Here is a 20,368-nt window from a genome sequence, read left to right on the forward strand (position 1 = left end):
TGTCTACTGAAGAGTACCCAGTGCCAAGCCTCAGTTATTCAAATCATGAGTTGTTCTTTTTAGTACTCTGGATTGACGGCCAAGGTTAAGGCTGATTGAAAAACTTCAAAATATTTTATGTACAAATCATGTTTATGGACAAAATATTTTGAATTGAGCTGAGTTAAATCTTTGCATCCATCTGAGCTGTAGCTCAAGTAGCAGGAGACAGTGATAACCACCGTGGACCTTCTGATGATAAGTTTGGAGCTTTGTAGGAGATAATGGTGTGTGGTGACCCAGATCTACAGTTTTCACCAGCCCACTTATATATTTCCTAAGAAATCTTGAAAAATATTTCTTTTGCATTTCAACTGTAGGTGACAGCAAGTTTTCAAAGTCCTGCAGTATATCACAAAAAGTTTTTTAATTTTCAGTCATTTCTAGTCCTTACACAAAATGCAGCGAATTCTGCTTCAGCAGCATCTTCTGACACTGAAGGAGATCTTGCCAGGGATGCAGTTAATGCAGCAGTAGACCCTGGAAAACTTGCTGTGCTTCAACTTCAGTTGAGCTGCTGTAGTGGCTGCCTCTTCACTCCCATCCTCTTTCTGGTATTTTTTTGTAAATGGAGGAGGTCAGGGAAATAAAAAGAGAGCTGTATCTCAACACAATTGAAATACTGCTTCCCTTCTGTGTGAAACATCTCTGTCCACAATGTCTTATCATGTGCGACCACCAAAATTATTTCATCTCTCACTTTCCTGCTGCTGAAGAGAAGGAACAGAATCAGTTTGTCCTTTCTGACACGTCTACCCTCTGGTCCACCTCTGGAGGGCATCTGCCCAGGGAGTGGAGGAGCCCACTGTTTAATGAGAGGAGCCTTGAAAATTCCTAGTAGTTCAGAGCTGGAGGGTGAAATAGGAATAAAGAAAACGCTGCTGCTGGGAGCTGCAAGGCCCTCAGAAGCCCTTAGCCTTGCCATGTTCGCTTCTTGCTTGCTGAGTGGGAGGAGAGGTTTGTGTAGCTCTGTTCTCTGAATGTGTGAAGAAGGTGCAAAAAAGGCTGTTGAGGGGATGGCTCTGAGTCCTGTGCTGGTTCCTGCATTCCCTGTGCTTTCATGGAAGAAGAGAAGCAATGTGGAAAAGGAGGAGAGCTGCTGATAGGAGAGGAAGGCAGCTCTCAAGTGACTGCCTGAAGAAATAGATGTGAAACGGGGTGTGTTTCTGATAGTTGCCTTTGGAAACTCAGTCAGAACATGCATTTCTCTGTTTAGGAAATAAACCTTTTCCACTCATCTTCCTGCTCTTTCATTCCCTGAACCCAGCTGAAGCTGCTGTGAGGTGAACAACACTGCTGAGGGATATTCAGCAACTCTGTCCTGGTTGGGGACTGAGCGCATCTGTGAGAGATCTGGCAGAGGAGCAGCACTGACTCAAGTGGCAGAGCTCAGCTGGGCAGGAGGCAGCAGCTTAACAGAAGTAGTTTTAAACCGTATCTCTTGTGAAGACAGTCTCTGAGTAGCGCTGACATTAATTGTAATTTTGAAGTCTTCGGATGGTTTGTTTGTTTTCTTCCTGAAAACCACAAACCCTTAGTTCTTGTGTCGACTCGAGAATGTAATTGTGCATTGATGGAGTAATTTCTAGCCCTTGCATTTGTGGAAGAAAGTGGCTTATGACCTGAATGCCCTCTTACAGCTCAGGGCTAGAAAGCTTATGAAAAGGCATTGTTTGTAGTTAAATCACTGAGTAGCTGGGTGTGAAAAGGCTCTCTAGGAGATACTGAGATGTAAGAGAAGAGCATGAAGCAATTTGCTCCAAATTCACAGCCTGAAACCAACTGGGAAAGCTACAGGCTTTCCACTTGCTCCTTCCTTTGTTTAGAAATCCATTGGTAAGTAGCAGAGGAGTCAAGAGGCAGCTGGAGGAGTTAGGGTAGGAGCATCTACCAGCTCTAACCTCCTACTCACATCTTCAGAGACAAGCAGACATGCTGGTGCAGGACAGTGCTTGGAGGAAGAAGGAATAGGAGAGCTCTAACCTCTGTTTCACACCTTTATCTCAGAAAGACTGTGAATTATACCAATTTTTTGAGCTACTTTGGAAAAGGAAGTGTCATATCTTCTTTTTTCACCTGGTAAAAGGTGAAAATTACGACCATAACAGCTGTGCTTGGGGCAGTGAATTTCTGGCATTGTGACAAACTTAGTCTTAAAACATTTCCCTCGCCTGGCTTCAGCAGACTAAGACTGTTCTGGTGCCAGCGTTTTGGGGGCTGTGAACTTGGGAAAGAAAAGGTTATGTGCTGTTGTGGTTGGAGTCACATATTAATCTCACAGAGCGTACTGCTGTTTGAATGTAGGGTATACGGAGGCAGTGCTTACCATGGTTGGAGCGGGAGCTCCAAGACTGAGTCAGAGCATCAGTGAACTTTTTGTGGGGGTGATGGGTCACTCAAAGAGAAATGTAGGTAGTTCTCATGTGGTCTGTCAGCACAGATTAGCCGTGACGCTACTTGCGAAAGGCAGCCTCTGCAAGGAATAAAAAGGTGACAAAAAAAGAAACCTGCATCTTAGGAGTCCAGTTTATGTGGTGGTGGATTCTAACAGTCAAGCAACCTTACCCTGTAGCACATGGGATGGCTCTGCATGGCTGCTCAGGCACAGCAGAACAGAGCAGGGCTTGTGTTGTACACAGCAAAAGCAATTTGCCTCCCTTTTGATGGAAAAAATTTAAATAAGAACATTTACTTTGAGAAATTCATCAGTCTGTTGAGTAACTACCCTGTCGGAAACAAAAATCTCCCAGAAAGATTGGAATCTGTGTAGTTCATGGCAGTTCATAGCCAGACACATGACCTGGTTGCATGTAAAAAACCAAACCAAAACAAAAACCTGGCACCAAAACAATTAGGTTCTGTGGAATGAAGTAAAAACAGATGTTAAATTACTTTTTTGATAAGAGGGATAGCCTGTGCAGAATGACAAATATCAATAGTGAACACATACAGCAGGTTCCACACTTATGAAGTTAAGCTTGGAGGAGATGGGGTTACAGTGCAGGTTTGTCCTGCTAAACGGGCTTAAAATATTGATACTTCTACAAAGGTAGACCTTAAAAACATAAGTTTATATTTTGAATAAATTTAAGGTGCTATTATGTAACAACTTCAACTGTGTTTTGTGTTTTGTTGTTTTTTTGTTTTGTTTTTTTTCTTTCCCTCCTACAGATCACACATCCGTGGGCGGGCTGGGAGACAGTTTTTATGAATATTTATTGAAAGCCTGGCTTATGTCAGACAAGATGGACACAGAGGCAAGGAAAATGTACGACGATGCAATTGAGGTGATTATAATTCATTGAGTTTTCCAACACAGTGGACCTTAAACACCTTTCATAATCTAAAAATAAAAAAAAAAACCCCACCAAACCAAACAAAGAAACCAAAACAAAGCAGAGGACTTGTTTTGATTATGTAAGTTTTAAGAAATCAAGTGATGAATAATACTCGCTTTCACTCTGAGTAGTTTAAAAAGTATTATTGTGGAATACATCTGATGCAGATTATTGTGCTAAAAATAATCAGCTTGTCTAAAATGGTATCATGTAAAAGCCTAAGCTATAGTTTATTAGAAAGAGATCTAACAACCCTAAGATGTGTGCAGAACAACCAAGTCATTTTTATCCAATGTTCAGAATCATCCTAGGAGCTGAAGTCCTGAATTGTTTTAGTCTTTAAATTATTCCTGAAAAAATTTAAATGTTATGTTCCATATTTATCTCGTAAAATGTAGTTCGTACCTATTCCTTGCTCTATAGTTCTTTTGTGATATGATCTTGCTCCCTCTCACAGGTGGAGTTAGTGCTTGCCCAAACAGAGCAGTTCTGCAGGGGGGTTCAGTGGGGTGTGGGTTGGGGGCATTTTTGTGGTGGCTCTGAGCTTTATGCTGCCCAGCTCTTACTTTCTTAGTATCCCCGTACACAGGCATCTTCTTTCATCAGGTTCGCCTGTGCTACAGTTGAGACGTGTGGAGAGTCACCAAGTTATTGTAGTTTTAGCCAAGTTAGCCGAGGTACCAACAGCAGCAGGGACTGTGTAGTCTTGCCTAAGTGCAGATGTGTGCTTGGTGCCTGACTTGTTCCATGCTCTGTGCATGCTGTGTTTCTTTCAACAGAAGCTTTTAAAGCTTAGTTTTAGTGCAGTCTCCTAAAGCAAAATGCCTGTTCTTGGAGTTGTCAAAATTCACATTTTAAAAGGTATATAATGAAAGTTCTAATCCAGAGTTGCTTTGAAGCTGTAATGTGTCTTATTCCCAACCTGAATTTGATTACATTTGGCTTTCAGCTGCTTGAACTTTTTCCTTCTCTACATTGTTTTAAAGGATTATCTGCTGGCTACTAACAAAGGCATAGGTAGTACGATAGGCATTCTCTCCTGAAGGAGAAATGCATGATTTTTTTTTTTAGTGTCACAGTATAAAAGAGACTTTGAATTCTTTCTTAGGCTTTTTTCTAAGTACTTTCCAGTGTCTTCAGTATGGAGACAAGAATGTAATGGTGATTCTAATAAGTCATTGCCTGTTGTCTTCTCAGTGTTCTCCTTTTCATCCAGCTAAGAGCTGTGTTCGCACTCTTAACCTTTGCCTCGCACTCTCATCCGCTTTCCAGTTGGTTTTACTCTGAAGTTGGTTATAGTGCTTTTGATTTACTGCTTTCCTACTACCGTGATTTACATTCCCGATTCCTCAATGTGTGACCTTATGCTTATCTCTATTAAAAAACATTTTTTCAGGTAAAACCCATTTTGTCAGCTGTTCTAGATGACTTTACAGAACTGACTTTTCTTTTATCACTATCTATAGCTCCATCCATTTTTGTGTCATCTGCAATTTTTTTTAGCATTTGTTTCTTGCAGATTATTGGTAGAAATGCTGCCTAGCACTGAATAAAAGCATCTTTGCAGAATCTTCACGGGATGAGGATTTTTCAGATTTTTTGTTTTAATTTGAACTGGTCTAACAAGCCAACTCTTAATCCACTTCACGTGTGCTGCCTTGAATTTGTTTAGGACTAGTATTTTGTACAATACTAAGGAAATTCCTGAAATTTCTAATATCTGCACATGCTTGTCAATCAAATATGTATTTTTGAAACTACATTATTCATTTAATGTGACTGTTCTATTAACCTTTTAAAATACTACTAAAGCATTAGCTGTTTCCCAGTTCTTTTGAACTTCCTTAGCTTTCCAGGATTTGTTAAAGACAACATTAGTTCAAAACTTTAGTTGAGTACTTTTAATAGTCTAAAATACACTTGATTGGGTCCTGTGGGTTTAAAAATGTTTAGCAGTTGATGTTTAACATCCATTGTGGTAACCGTTCAAATATTTTATTCTGATTCCTAAACTATGAGCACTTTAAAATTAGGGGAAAACAACTTCCTCTCTTATCCTCTTCATTGTAAGCCGTCTTGCAAACATTTTGTGTGGGCAAATCTCTGTCTGAGTGAAGACACAGCAAAGCAAATTTGGGACCAGATGAAAACGCACTGTGGACAGGAGGGAGAAATAGCTGAGCTGCTCTCATTTTGTGTGTGATATGACCTGCAGTGCATCAAATGGTTTCCTCTTCAGCTTTCTCTCAGCTAAACCCACCTGTGTACATTTGAATCTGCATGAACCGTATTGATTTATGTGTTGTGGAACATCCTTCTGGTTCTGGGTTTGTATTTATCCCAGGCCCTACTTGACATTGAAAGACATGGGCAAAGAGTCAATGAGTAGGATTTGTTTTACATTTTTATTTAAAATCTCAAAATATTTTAAGAGCCCAGTCCCTTACCATTCTTCTGTTGTTGCCCATTACACAGGTCTTCCTCCACAGTCTTACTCCTTGTTTTTCAAAACTTAGAGCAAAACCTCTTTGTGTCATTTATGCAAGCAGAAGAGGCAAGGCGTAAAATACATTCTTCCCACTCATAGCACGGAGTTGGAAATGTTCTCAGCACCCACCAGTCTAAAAGAAGGTATCTATGCAGCCACACTTCACTCCCTTTGCTTGCTACAGGGGGAGAGTGGAAGATAGGCAACCATACCCTAACTCTCAAGTCTTGCAGGGTGCAGTGATATCCCATTCCTTGGAGAGGTATTAAGAGGACGAAAGATGAAAGCATCTGTTCTCCAGATATCATGATTTCCAGTCCATGGAATATGAAGCTTTATCCAGGTTACCACATACTTTATGACAAGAATACAAACATTCTGTATCTGTGACCTCTACGTGCTATGTAACATTAGTGCAGTCTTCCACTGTAGAGGACACTTAATTTTGATGTCCCAGTATCACAGCTGTGATAAGAGCTGAAATGGTGAAACTTTTAGAGAATTTTTTGTGATTATGAGTACTGAGGGTAAGCCTCTTAACTTTGCTTTCAAAATCATCATGTGGACCTCCCAGCTAGTCTGGCTTAAAGTGTCTTTTCTCCTTCTGGCATCGGCCAGAGGATAGGGAAGTTTCCCTTTGATCTGTTGCCTCGAGTAGTCTAATCTATCAGGCTCACAAATTTGATCCTCGCTCTTTCTTATTGCACAGCGTCAGATAGCTAAAAGAAGCGTGTTTAATTATCATAATATACCAAGTACTGCGGCAAGATAGCTCAGAAATGCCATTTTTTGTAGTCATAAAAATCACAGAAAGCATGAAGGTGAGATAGAGAACATTCTGTTTTTACATCTCAGTCTATTGGTTTGGGCATTTCGCAAACTAAGGAAGCTTCTTCCCTCAGTTAATCTCTTAGTTGATGTAAACTAAGTATTTCCCTTGGAAGCTAAAGTGTATATGTCTGCTCTAGTGCATGCATAGTCCTCATGGTCCAGCTGGATGTCATTGCTTTACAGCACCTGTGGGAGTGCACTGTGGCCCCAAGCCTCCAGCCCAGGATACAAATATCACATCTGTCTCAACCTGCTCAAGCTTTTCTTGTCCACTAGGCAGTGCTCCCAGCAATGCCCAGCTAACAAAGCTGTTCTTTGTTAATTACTGTAAATATTAATTGCCCTTTTTAAACAGTTAGGAAGCAGTGGGTTGTTGAATAAGGTACTTTGAGAGGGTTGCATTTATTTTCTTTTTGGGGATGATTCCTTTGCAATTCTTAAAATGGAACTAAATTATTAAGTTGCTGACAGAACTTGATTTTCAGATTTCAAAAACTACCCCTTATACAAGACAGTGGTATTTGAATTCAGAAGATGGATTCTCCATTCAGAAGAGGGGAACATCTAGAGGATGTTCTTCAGTCAAACTCTGAAAGCAAGTCTAGAGTGAAGGAGTAGCTGATGGAGAAGTGTATACATTTGGTCTTTGCTGCCTCTCCTGGTGTCAACCACAGCAATTTTTGCCCCCCCGGAAATGCTGCTGCAGCCATCTACTCCTCAACAGTTATGAAGTTACAAAAAGATACAATTCAAAAGAGAATTCCAGACAACATTTGGAAAAAAAAGTTTTCCTCCAAGAAATAAATAATCCAAATGCTTTTAAGCCTTCTTGCTCCTCATAGTAAAAGTGCCTTTCCTTTTAAAAAGGACTCCCCAACTTTTATGTACTATATGATCAAAAAAATCCTATAATCATCACAATGTCAGTTTTGTCACAGTGTAGGATAATGGAATCAATGGAGCTAATGCTACAAATCTTAGTATCATATTCAGTGGCAGAATATTCAGCAGATCCAACCATTCCTATACTAGTCCTTTTGGAACAAATAAGGCTTGTACAGTTAACCATGTCAGGCTCTCCAGCTGCAGAAGCCACAATATCACATACCAGTCCTCAATGCCAATTTGCATGATTGTTAGACAACCACTCTGGCAGCTATCAGAAACTTATTAGTTTCTGCTCTGACAGTTATTTCTGCGTTCTCGCTGGATTCTGCTGTAGCACAAACTTAAGATCTGTTAGTGGTATTAGTGAAGAAATTAACCCAACAGGAATGCAGGACCAGCACTTCTTTCATTACCGTCAGAATGCACAGGCTCAACAGAGGACAGTGGAGAAATGTCACCATCCAAACACTGGGTCAGTCCCCACAGTGCAAGTAAGGAGCAAGGCCCTACTGATGATAATGCAGTTTCTCCCTGTAATCCACTGCGCTTTTAGCCAGTACATTTACCTTGTCCATATGGGACAGCCAGATTTTCACTGTCTTACTTAGCTGAGGTGTAGATTCACGTTGCCATAACCATTCAGAAAAAATTGCTGCAAGCACTGCAGCATCTCAAGAACATATTCAGCAAACCATACAGAAACACAGAGATATTCAGAAACGTAACTATTTCAGATTACTGTTTATATTACCTTCTTCCCCAGATGAGCCTCCTAATCCTACAAATTCTGCATTTTCTAATTGTCATTTCAATAATTTTGTTTTTAGAAAAGTTTTTTGTTGGAAGAAAACTTTGGAAGGCTGTCAGATGTTATTTTAGTACCTGGATGGAGGACTTCCGTGTTACCAAATATTGCTGAGTTCAATACAGCTGCTTTAACAGTCCTGTATCACTTAAGTATGGACTTAAAAAAAAAAAAGTTAACTTGAAATATCTACCACAATCATAGAAGAGCTTGAACCTGTTCAGTTGTCCATTTTGTTGAAAACAAAATACACTGTTTTATTTAGAGGGAAAAGCTATTTCACTGTCCGCTTTTAAACCTGAACTACAAGTTGCTAGCTGGTTAATCCATGCATTTCTTGCTTGAATCCATATTGTAGTGAACTGCATAGTTTGCATGTAGATAGCAAGGTATGACAACCGCGTGCAGCAGGCATGAGCTCTTCATCCAAGATAACTGCTTTAGTTATACACAGGATCCTCTGCCTGTGTGTTCTCCATATACTTAGTTTTACTGAAAAATACAGTTGTGGACATTTAGGGTGTAATTTGTTGTAGGTACCAGAAAAGTAATGGAAAGAGGTAGCAATTCACTTCTGTAATAGATCTTGTGGATGGCAAGGAGAGTAGTAAATGCCTTTTTAATGGCACTTTAATCCTTCAGCTCTAATCAACCTCGGAGTACTCTGACCAGGTCATGCACTTTGAAGGAAGTTGTGAACCCATCAGGTGGTTATGTGTGGAAGTACAAAAGAGCTTTTTGGAAAGAAGATAGGAATAATGTCTCCATGGTAAAGTTGATAATTGTTTTTATAATTATAGTACTCAAACTGCAACAGGATTCTAGGTTCAAGAAAAACTGTCTAATGCTATAAAGACAGTGCTGCAGTAGGTTGATGGGGATTGTGAACCTCTTTGAAAAAGGCTTAAGTAAATTTGTTCTTCTGTGTAGTTTGCAAACTTTGGAAAGTTGGGTCAGCTATTCTCCTTCCTACTACCAGAAGAATACCAGTTATAAATTACAAGCAACAACACATATTGGTACAAGAATCAAAAGAAAAAGCAGCAGTTACCTCACCTATAAAACAGCAAACAGCTGCTCTGTTCCTCACCCGTCCTTTGACCATATGCAATCAGAAAGCTGCTATAGAGAAGCAGCTGGAAGGTAGCTGGGGCTTTCCTGTCACTTTCCATTAAAGGCTGTCTGGGAATGCAGGTGCTGCCTTTACGTATGTTGCTGACTAAAAGTATCCAATGTGGGTGTATTTTCTGAGTAACTTATCCTTGGTGCCATCTCAAGGTATATCAAGGATAAAGAGGGTCATTAGGGGCAGTCAACATGGCTTCACCAAGGGGAAGTCGTGCTTGACCAACCTCATAGCCTTTTATGAGGACATAACGAGGTGAATAGATGATGGCAAAGCAGTGGATGTGGTCTAGTTTGACTTCAGTAAAGCATTTGACACAGTCTCCCACAGCATCCTCACAGCTAAACTGAGGAAGTGTGGACTGGACGATCGGGTAGTGAGTGGACTGGGAACTGGCTAAAGGAAAGAAGCCAGAGAGTCGTGGTTAATGAGTTTAGTTGGAGGCCTGTATCTAGTGGAGTCCCTCAAGGGTCAGTTCTGGGACCAATACTGTTCAATATGTTCATCAATGACTTGGATGAGGGAATAGAGTGACTGTCAGCAAGTTTGCTGATGACACCAAACTGGGAGGAGTGGCTGACACGCCAGAAGGCTGTGCTGCCATCCAGCGAGATCTGGACAGGCTGGAGAGTTGGGCGGGGAAAAATTTAATGAAATATAACAAGGGAAAATGTAGAGTCTTGCATCTGGGTAGGAACAACCCCAGGTTCCAGTATAGGTCGGGGAATGACCTGTCAGAGAGCAGTGTGGGGGAAAGGGACATGGGTGTCCTGGTGGACAGCAGGATGACCATGAGCCAGCACTGTGCCCTTGTGGCCAAGAAGGCCAATGGCATCCTGGGGTGTATTAGAAGGGGGGTGGTTAGTAGGTCGAGAGAGGTTCTCCTTCCCCTCTACTCTGCCCTGGTGAGACCTCATCTGGAATATTGTGTCCAGGTCTGGGTCCCTCAGTTCAGGAAGGATAGGGAACTGCTGGAGAGAGTCCAGCGCAGGGCAACAAAGATGATGAAGGGAGTGGAGCATCTCCCTTATGAGGAAAGGCTGAGGGAGCTGGGGCTCTTTAGCTTGGAGAAGAGGAGACTGAAGGGTGACCTCATTAATGTTTATAAATATGTAAAGGGTGAGTGTCAGGAGGATGGAGCCAGGCTCTTCTCGGTGACAACCAATGATAGGACAAGGGGTAATGGGTACAAACTGGAACACAAGAGGTTCCACTTAAATTTGAGAGGAAACTTCTTCTCAGTGAGGGTGACAGAACACTGGAACAGGCTGCCTGGGGAGGTTGTGGATTCTCCTTCTCTGGAGACATTCAAAACCCGCCTGGACGCCTTCCTGTGTAACCTCATCTGGGTGTTCCTGCTCTGGCAGGGGGATTGGACTAGTTGATCTTTTGAGGTCCCTTCCAATCCCTAACATTCTGTGATTCTAAGTACACACAGGCTGTACAGCAGAACAAGTAGGTACTTCTCAGAGTTAACAGGTAGGCAAACATTGTTTGAGCTGTAAAATATGTTTTGAATTATCTGCTAAAAGTGTAATGTTATCTATGTTGTGGTTTTCCTATGATCTCATTAGCATCATTTAGCAGTTAGGATATTTTTTTGTATGCATTGTGAAATTATATTGTTATAACTAGTTATTCCTGTAGTGATCAGAAGTGAATTTTGCAGAAGAAAATTGTTTTGAAAATGGTATTTTATTCTTTTTAAGAAGAGTTAGCATGTAAAACTTGGATGTGAAACAGTATTTGAAAGTTCTCTTAATCTTCTTGTAGGCCATAGAAAAACATCTCATCAGAAAGTCCAATGGAGGACTGACCTTCATCGGGGAGTGGAAGAATGGGCACCTTGAAAGGAAGATGGGCCATTTGACCTGTTTTGCAGGGGGAATGTTTGCCCTTGGAGCAGACGGTTCCAGAGATGATAAAGCTGGACATTATTTGCAGCTTGGAGCTGAAATTGCACATACATGTCATGAGTCATATGACAGGACAAGTAAGATACATTGCTAATCTAGTTATTTCAGTAGTTGAAATACAGAATTTGTTGTAATTGGTTTTTAAATTTGTTATGTACCTATGCCTTATCTCATGTACTGGTTTTATACCAGTATAATTTTTTTTAACATCTGTGTATTTACTTCTGATCTACATTATGGTGAGTAAATGTAAAACCAGACACTATATGGTTGCTTCCTGCACATTTATCCCTATTTTTGGGTCAGTCAACTAAGGTTATACGGGTGCAGGGAGGAAGGAATGCATGTGAGCACTTGTTCTCCCAGATACGTAGGGCAGTTTTTCATTTCATATATACTGTTCTTACAGTGAAAAATTTATAAATACACCTTTTACTGGTTTTAGTAATAGTACATTCTGTGTAAGTACAATTAAACTAGAGAGGATGAAGCTCAGTATGCAAATTGTGAGACGGCTAAATGCCTGACTAATGAGGAGGCCATATCAGACTTCAGTGTTGGGCTGGAACTTTCTCAAGTTTAGTCTCTTGGACCTAGGTCTCTTTTACACCTTAATAATGACATTGATGCATAAAGTCAGAGCGTGCTGATTATACTTAGAGTGGCTGTAAAGTTGTAAGACTCAGTTAAAACAGAAGAGTCTCAGAATAGTAAACCGAAAGATCTTGAGGACTGGACTGTCAGAAATATAAAGTTCACCAGAAAAAAGGCAGGAGCTCTTCCTTCTAAGTGGGGTTTTTAAAAATGCCAGTGCAGTCCTAGTCTATATCAGATGAAGAATTTCAAGCAGAGATTACAGAATATTAACACTGCCTTAGAAGACATGTATAATCCAGAATACACTGTACAAATCTGAATTTCAAGCAGAATAAATGCAGAGAAAGACCAACAGAACGATTAGAGCAACAGAGCTTTTATCTTACAGTGGGAAAATAAGAGAGATAGGCCTGTTCAGACTAGAAAAATAATGCCAAAGGGAATAAATTTGTTGTCATCTCAAGGGGTAAACACTGAAAAGGAGGAGTTATTTTAAGATATAAATTACACAGTTGTACCCAGAGCAAGATTTGTAAGCTCATCAGGAATAAATGTAGGTTGGTGTCAAGGTTTGATTGCAGGGCGACAATAAACCGTGGCAGATGCTTTATTAACCCAGTCTCCCCCTCAACCCCCTTGGCCCTCCCCTCCCCACTAAGTACAGGCGATTGGAAGGCAAAGGAGGACAGAGAGAGAGAGTTGGAAAAAATTAAAAATGTTTTACTAATGCTGCTAATAAAATAGAGAAAATAATACCAAATATACAAAACCAATCTTGAAAGTCCCAGCAAATCAGAATTGCTCCAGCAGCTGTAGGGCCGGCACCCAGAAGTCCTGGGTTGGACTCTGTAGCAAACCGGAACTGGATTCAAGGATGCAAAGTCTGTCACTAGGCCTTGGTTCACAAGGACGGCAGGCAGGGTCCTTCCCAGATGTTGGCCATAGTCGAAGAAGAGGAAAAAAGGACGAGATCCTCGTCATCTCCCACTTTTGTAAGAAATACCACGTGAATGGGATGGAATACTTAGTTGGTCAGTTTTAGTCACCTTTTCAGTTCGCCCCTCCTTGCCCCTCTCACTTATGGGATGTGCATCCTTATCAGCGACCTTGCATTCCATTGCTATGTCTACCAAAACGTGTATCCTACTTTAGAAAAGTGCAGTTACTAAGAAAACTGCAGCTGAAAGGAAAATTTACTAAAAGAGAAACTTGTCTTGTGTTTAACAAAACCAGGACAGTTGGAAATTAGAAATGGCTTTGTGTAGCCACCAGAGAAGTGATCTTCTGAAATAACTTCCTGGTGGAAGTAGTGATAACTAAAACTCAAAAGCAGTTTTAAGAAGATAATTCATGTATTTATTCACAGGATTACATAGTGTCATTGTATAGTTGCCTTATATTTGTAAAGAATTCAATTTGATGATCATGAGCAATATTTTACCTGGGTAGCAACAGCATTAAAAAATATATATATATAAGGAAAAAGGTAGGACATAATAACTATTGTTGCATTCTGAAAAACTGAATATGGAAATTAAATATTTAAATGTTTGATATTTAAAAATAAGCAATACTAAATTTAGTTGTTTGTGCAGCAGTCCTAATTTTATTCCTTCACATATTTATTCTGTACCCTAAATAAGTCAAAAAGCGGGGGGATAAAAGTTGTGGTTATGTATTTAATGACTATATAACAACACACACATGAAGGAAGCAGATTGCGAATTTATAGCTGTCTGTACAAGTATCAGTGTCCTAGATTTCTTTAGTTCAAGCTTGCAGTCTAAGTAATGTGGACTTTTTTGTTTGTCTTGTTTTGCCTGGACTGACTTTTCAGAGAAAATAAAGATCTGTAACAGGCAAAGTGTCAACTCCTTAATTATGCTTTCACAGCAATATTCAAGACATAATTGTACACTTTAATGACAGGACTAGCTGTTTGCAGAAGACGACCCTCTTTCAGAGGGCAGAGAGTTGTCCTGATTCAGCTGATAGGTTTGTGTTTCATTCAGCAATGGGGAGAGCTTGATCTCTTTCTCCTGTAGAGCTGGTAGAACTCTTGCCTCATTTGGTATCCCCAGAGGAGACAGCAAGGTGCTGAGCACAGAGAGCTCGTTTCTTCAGCTAAACCAACCAAAGCTGTCCTTTTCTGTGTCTTCCCAGGGTTGCTCATAATAAACTGCAGTATATGTCTGGTTTTATAATATATTAGTGTAAAAATACTACTTTATGAAGCAACCTAAATTTCCTTAAGGTCTGAGCATGATGAAAAAAACCTTCTGTTTCAAGGTCGTGTCAGCAAAATCAAAACAGAATTTCACATAACAAGCACACTTCTGTAAAAGAAGACCATTGTATTGCCAACTGTTAGCAACCTTTTGCACATGTTGCAAGTATGAAAGCCTGTTTTAAAAAAGGGGGGGGGTGATTTTTTAAAAAAATATATACACAAAGCATCAGGCAAGCTAAATTCTATATATGCTACTATCTGTCTTTACAGTAATGTTATCATATAAATCATGGAATACCATGTCCAGAAATCCGTGTTTGAAATTGTGCTTTCCATGGCTTGCATAAATAAATAAACAAGAGATCCATGGTGACATGACACATGATTTAGGGTCCAGGATTTATGAGTAGTTGTTATTTCAGATACATTCTACTGGAGTAACTTAGATCTGGGCAGATCACCAGTGTGATAAGTAAAATGCTCTTGTCTTGCAATGACAGTCCACATGCCTATTTAGCATTCAGGTGGTTTTCTGCTATGGCATTTGTGGCTGGAGGTTTTTGATGTACTAGGATTTTTTTTTAGGCAATAGTAGTATCCTCTTGAGTCACTTTTCCCTCTCATATTACTCTCTGTCTTCAGACAAACTCGATCATCCTCTGTAAGGCTGAGCATTTGTGGTGACTTCAGCCTTCTTTAACAAAACAAGACTATTTATTTTGCCAACCTAATATAGCCCTTTCAGTTGTTCTTCTCTGTTTGCCTCTCTGCTTCATTTACTTGCCTTTGGGGCCAAGGTTATCACAACTGATGTGCAAAGTCACCTGTTGAATTGCGATTGCCCAGACTCTCATCATTTCTAAGGCTACCTCTGTGGTCCCTTGGATGCATTTGCTTCTATTGATGGATTCTAAGACCCTTAAGGTCTTCGGTCATTATGAATCCTTCTCTGCTTTCTGGTCTGCCCCTTGATGTCAAGCATTCTGTCGCCATCCAGTTTGTGCTCTCAGCAGTTGGTCTTCATGGTGTTTAGGAGCCATTGGCCCAGCAGGCAGTTAGACCTTCTTCTCCCAGCTGTGACAGCAGGAGGAGTAGATTGCGTTGCAGGAATCCCACACTAGCCCCGTTGGGTTACAGTGCTCCCAAACATACTGTACTCAATTCCCCAACTTAAATACTTCTTTTAGGTTCCCCAGACTCATGATGAAAAGATGCGTGTGTTGCGACAAATTGTTCGGAGAAGATTGAGGACCACCTTGCAAATACAAAAGCATCCTGCTTTTTCACTTCCTTACCAGTGAAAAAATATCCTCTGCTGCCTGTCCTTTCTTTCCGTTTTGGCAACAGCAATCACTTTAGCATGTAAGCAGCAAAAGTTGCCATGTGGTCACAGATTTGCACAGTAACGTTGTAGACTGACTTATTTGCCTTATCCTTGGCATGGTTGGAAAGAGAGCTTTCCACTCACGTTTTAGGTATTCCTTAGTCCCCTGCTGTGTGTGTCAGTGATCCCTTGCAGGTTTTTTGGATGGTCACAAGTGCATCATCAGGACTTGCTGAAGATTTTAGGACGTTTCTTAACTTGGTTGAAAGTGTGGCACAAGTTAAAGCACACCATCACCTTTTGGACAGATTGTTGCTTGCACGACACATTGCCATATCTCCCAGCATATAAATAAGACCAACCTCAGATCTGTGAATCTACCTGAGAGAGGCCACAGCCTACATGTTTTGCATGGATCAAGCAAAGATACTTGATCTCAGCCCACACAACTCTGTTTCTTTCTCATTACCTAACACCATTATCATTGGTAGTTGCTGCTGCTTTGGTCAGGATTAATGAATACTAAGATGAATAGATTTTTCATAGAGGCAAATGTGGAGGAAGAGTGAGACCCCATTTTGGACTTAGCAAGACTGCATGTGTTCATACATGAGGTCAGTTCAGGATGGTGATAGAGAAGGTCACCCCAGCTCTACAGAGAGGAGAAGGACCTTTGTCTCTTGAATTCATGAATACCTTATTCTACATCTCAGTCAAAACAGGTAACAGGAGGTATGTCTTGTGGTAGAAACAGACCCTTTCCAGCTCAAAAGTCAGTTCCTTGACTTCTGTAGAGATCTGAGGTTTTTCATAAGGCGCCTGGCTATCATAGTAACCACACTTGCGTATAAGTATCTGCTTTTATCACCAAATTGACCGAGTAATTAAAAGCAGGTTAATAATTCCCTGCAGGTTAATAATTCCCTTCAGGTTAGCTTGAGGCTTTTTAGCTTTGGACAGTTAAACTGAGTCAATGTCCTGCTGTTTTTGGGAGCAAGTCTTCCAGACCTATCCCCTGAGAAAATTTTGCTAACCTTAAACACGCTGTTTTCTCACATCAGGCCCAAGTTTTATTGTCCAAATAGAAGGTGCTCTGTCTATGTGTGACAACCGTCTCCTGTATGGCTTGTTACAAGTTTTGCCTTAACTTTTCTAGATGTTGGTACATCCTTTGTATTCCCTTTCCCACCAGACAGCATTGTGTCAGCACTTTAAGTTACCCATTTCATCTCTCATGATGGTGTCTGCTCCACAATGCTGATGAATACAGAGAAGTTGTAAAGTCCTTGCAACCATTCCTGGTGTATTTCCATGGGCATTATGTCCTCATGACAGTTGGCGTCACTGTCACATAATCAGTGAGAGGTTTATGCAGGGACACAGTCTCTCTAATAATATCCAGGAATACCTGAGAAAAGACCTCAGACGCCTGAGCTGTAGGCTGGAGAAGTGACTCAAGATATCCTGAGGAGCTCAGGCCCTTGCCATGGCTCTGTGAAAATCTCTGTAGATTCCACTTCAGCTGAGGATCAATCTAGCACTCCCTGTGGGATGCCTTTCCAATTCACCAGCTGGAGGAAGATGGTGAAGATGTAATTCTGATCTGCCTCTGAGCAAGAGAGATCTCTTTCCAGGATCCCTTTAACTTGTTGACATGAGACCCCTGAGACTTTTCCTCTCTTCAGGAAATTTTGAATACATGTGTCATCTCTTGGAAACACCAAGGATTTGAAATGGCTTATTGACTGTCAAAGTCAAAAAAGTTAACTGTAACCAGAATAATCTTGTTATATGTAATCTGTGTAGGATATGTAGTCTGCTTATAAGCATGTCTCTGCTTCCTACCTACTCTGCTTTCTTCTGTATCGTAACCTGTTGATAGATTATTGCTGCAGTCATCCTAAATCTCCCATCCTATGACAGGAGATTTCAAGATTTTTCTGTAGTCTAGAGTGCTCTCTGTTTGGAGGGAAGACTGGGAGAACCAAAGATAGAAGGTGTGCTCTGATCTGTGTGCCTGTGGCACAGCAGGAGCCATAATGCTGTCGGTGGGCATTGATGAGGCTGAAAGAATACAGCCTTGTGCTCATGGTGTGAGATTTCCTCAGTGTTTAAGCTACAGTGTGGACTGCATATCTTGAGGTATTCTAGTTATTGGGGATTAGTTCTTTGGTTTACATACTTAACATGTACCACTGAGGAAACATGGTAAAGGCATAAAAAAACTGGAAGTGCAAAAGCCATAAACTGTAATGAAAAAAGATTTCCAATGAAATTGAATTAATAGAACACTAACAAATCGATCTGAATAATTAGCTTTCATAGGTGTTATAGGCATTAGATTAATAAGCAAAATTATCTATATAGAATAGAGTAATGGAATCATTTTGGTTGGAGAAGACCTTTAAGATCAAGTCCAGTTGTTAACCCAACGCTGCCAAGTCCACCACTAAACTGTGTCTCCAGGCACCATGTTTACATATCTTTTAAACACCTCCAGGGATGGTGACTCAACCACTTCCCTGGGCAGCCTGTTCCAGTGCCCAACAACCCTTTCCGTGAAGAAATATTTCCTACTATTCAATCTAAACCTCCCCTGGCACAACTTGAGACCATTTCCTCTTGTCCTATTGCTTGCTACTTGGGAGAAGAGACCAACACCCTCCATGCTACAACCTCCTTTCAGGTAGTTGCAGGCAGCGATCAGGTCTCCCCTCAGCCTCCTTTTCTCCAGGCTAAACAGCCCCAGTTCCCTCAGCTGCTCGTCATCAGACTTGTGCTGCAGACCACTCATCAGCTTTGTTGCCCATCTCTGCACTCTCTCCAGCACCTCAATGTCTTTCCTGTATTGAGGGGCCCAAAACTGAACACAGGATTCGAGGTGCAGCCTCACCAGCGCCGAGTACAGGGAGATGATCACTCTTCTAGTCCTGCTGGCCACACTATTGCTGATAGAGATTGGCAGCACGTGCTGATGTACAGCGCATGGTATTTTTAGTAAAATATTATTCCTTATACATAATTTTCCTAGCCGTTAGCCAATAATGTGTAAAGTATTGACTGACTAGAGACAGATCATTTAAGGATAAAGGTTTCTGCATGTCTTTAAAGTTTCTAACAAGAACTGTCTGCAGAATCTGGGTATAGCATTTGCTGGTTTTATGCATGTGACAATTCCAATGCAGAATAAGCCAGATGACTAAGATTTCAGCTGAGACATTGTCAGGGTATGAGTAGGTGCGGTTTCTATCCCAAGACTCTCTGTAAGCAGCTAAATGGGCAAAGATGATAATCATTACTTGTTTTTGTGAGAAGTAAAAAATAACAATGTACATTGATGGAATGATTCAGTGAGTCTCAAACAAAAGTATCTGGGAGAGTCTCTTCCTCAAATTTTATGAGAATTAGAACCTAGAAAGTATTATTATAATTATGAATCCTTTCTTACCTTCAGGAATATTTTTGCTAGAATGACTGTAGTCTTAAAGGAATGCACAAGAAAAGCAATATTTCCCAAATTATTTCTAAAATTAGATACATCAGTATTTATCTGGAAGTCTGAGGATTTGTTCTTATTTTCAGCAGTGCTAAATACAGCTCTCATTTAATTCCACTTTAAATCAGTTAAAATCTATTTTTAAGTGGTACTGGTCTAGCCTTGCAGTTTTGCACCATGGTATGAAATTGTTTATCACATAGCCTATCAACCCCACTAGTACTAAATTAACTGGTTTAAAATGTGACCTAGCATTGTAAAATGGCCTTAGATGGTTCTTTGCTTAGAAGAATGTTTCCCCCAAAAGGTGCTATGTGCATTACTTTAGTCGGCTATTCATAGAAGTGCTGTGATTAATTTTACATTCTTGGTTTCAGATAAAAATCCAATGGGATTGTGATGATCTGCAGGGATAACCCGTCCTCTGAGTGGTGTAATTTCTTGGAGTGCCAATAACATTAGAAGTAGATTGATAAATTATTGAAGATTTAATGCACTAGCAGGCTACGAAGCAAGAGATAGTGTCACAGTTTCTGTAGGTGATGCATCACCAGAACTGCCTGAAATCCAGCTTCTTCAGTGGATAAGAGTAATATAGCTGACAGGGTTTACCTGATTTCCAAAAGACTTTTTTCAGAAGTTCTCTACTAGGGCCTTTTAAGGATATTAAGCAGCTACAGCATAAGCAACAAGTACCTGCATGGAGAAAAACATGGTTGTAGTATAATAAATAGGGTAGAAGCAAAGAATCAACTCTTGCAGTGGATAAATGGTGGTTAACCAGTGGTACTCTGCTACATTTTTATATATATTTATGTATATATGTTTACAAATGTATATTGTATCTACACTTTGGTTTAGTATGTGTATATACAAATAAAATATATATACGTTATATCTATACATATATACACACATATAAATTATTAGGAAAAGGGCAGGAACAGTAAGGCAAGTGTGCTGATACTAAAAACTTTTTTTAAAAAGCTACTCAGGATAGCAAGGATGAAAGAAAGATGAAAAGTTGCACAAGAACCTTACGAGGTTAAGTAATTGTGTAATAAATTACTAAATTAAATGCAGTGTAGTTAAATGTAAAGTGAGGCACCTACCAAAAAATTATTCCTAACCTCACATATAAAATGATAAGCTCTTAACAGACCATTACAACTCAAGAAATTGCTCTTGAGATTATGAAAATGTCAGCTTAGTGGCAGTTAGGAAAAACAAAGTGAGAAATAACAAAATAGAAAAGGCCATTATGTCACCGTATTAATCTTGTCCACACAT

General features: G+C 40.3%; 1 protein-coding gene across 1 annotated transcript in view; it reads left to right on the forward strand.

The window, feature by feature from the left end:
* The window catches only part of MAN1A2 (mannosidase alpha class 1A member 2), a 150,321-nt gene that overhangs the window by 112,156 nt on the left and 17,797 nt on the right, over positions 1 to 20,368 (forward strand). The window contains exons 9-10 of the mRNA XM_065634556.1: positions 3,211 to 3,326; positions 11,289 to 11,508. Of these exons, the coding sequence (XP_065490628.1) occupies positions 3,211 to 3,326; positions 11,289 to 11,508 (336 nt within the window). The remainder of the gene's footprint in view (positions 1 to 3,210; positions 3,327 to 11,288; positions 11,509 to 20,368) is intronic.

The sequence above is a fragment of the Caloenas nicobarica genome, chromosome 1 (genome assembly GCF_036013445.1).
Source record: "Caloenas nicobarica isolate bCalNic1 chromosome 1, bCalNic1.hap1, whole genome shotgun sequence".
In the NCBI taxonomy this organism is placed as follows: domain Eukaryota; kingdom Metazoa; phylum Chordata; class Aves; order Columbiformes; family Columbidae; genus Caloenas; species Caloenas nicobarica.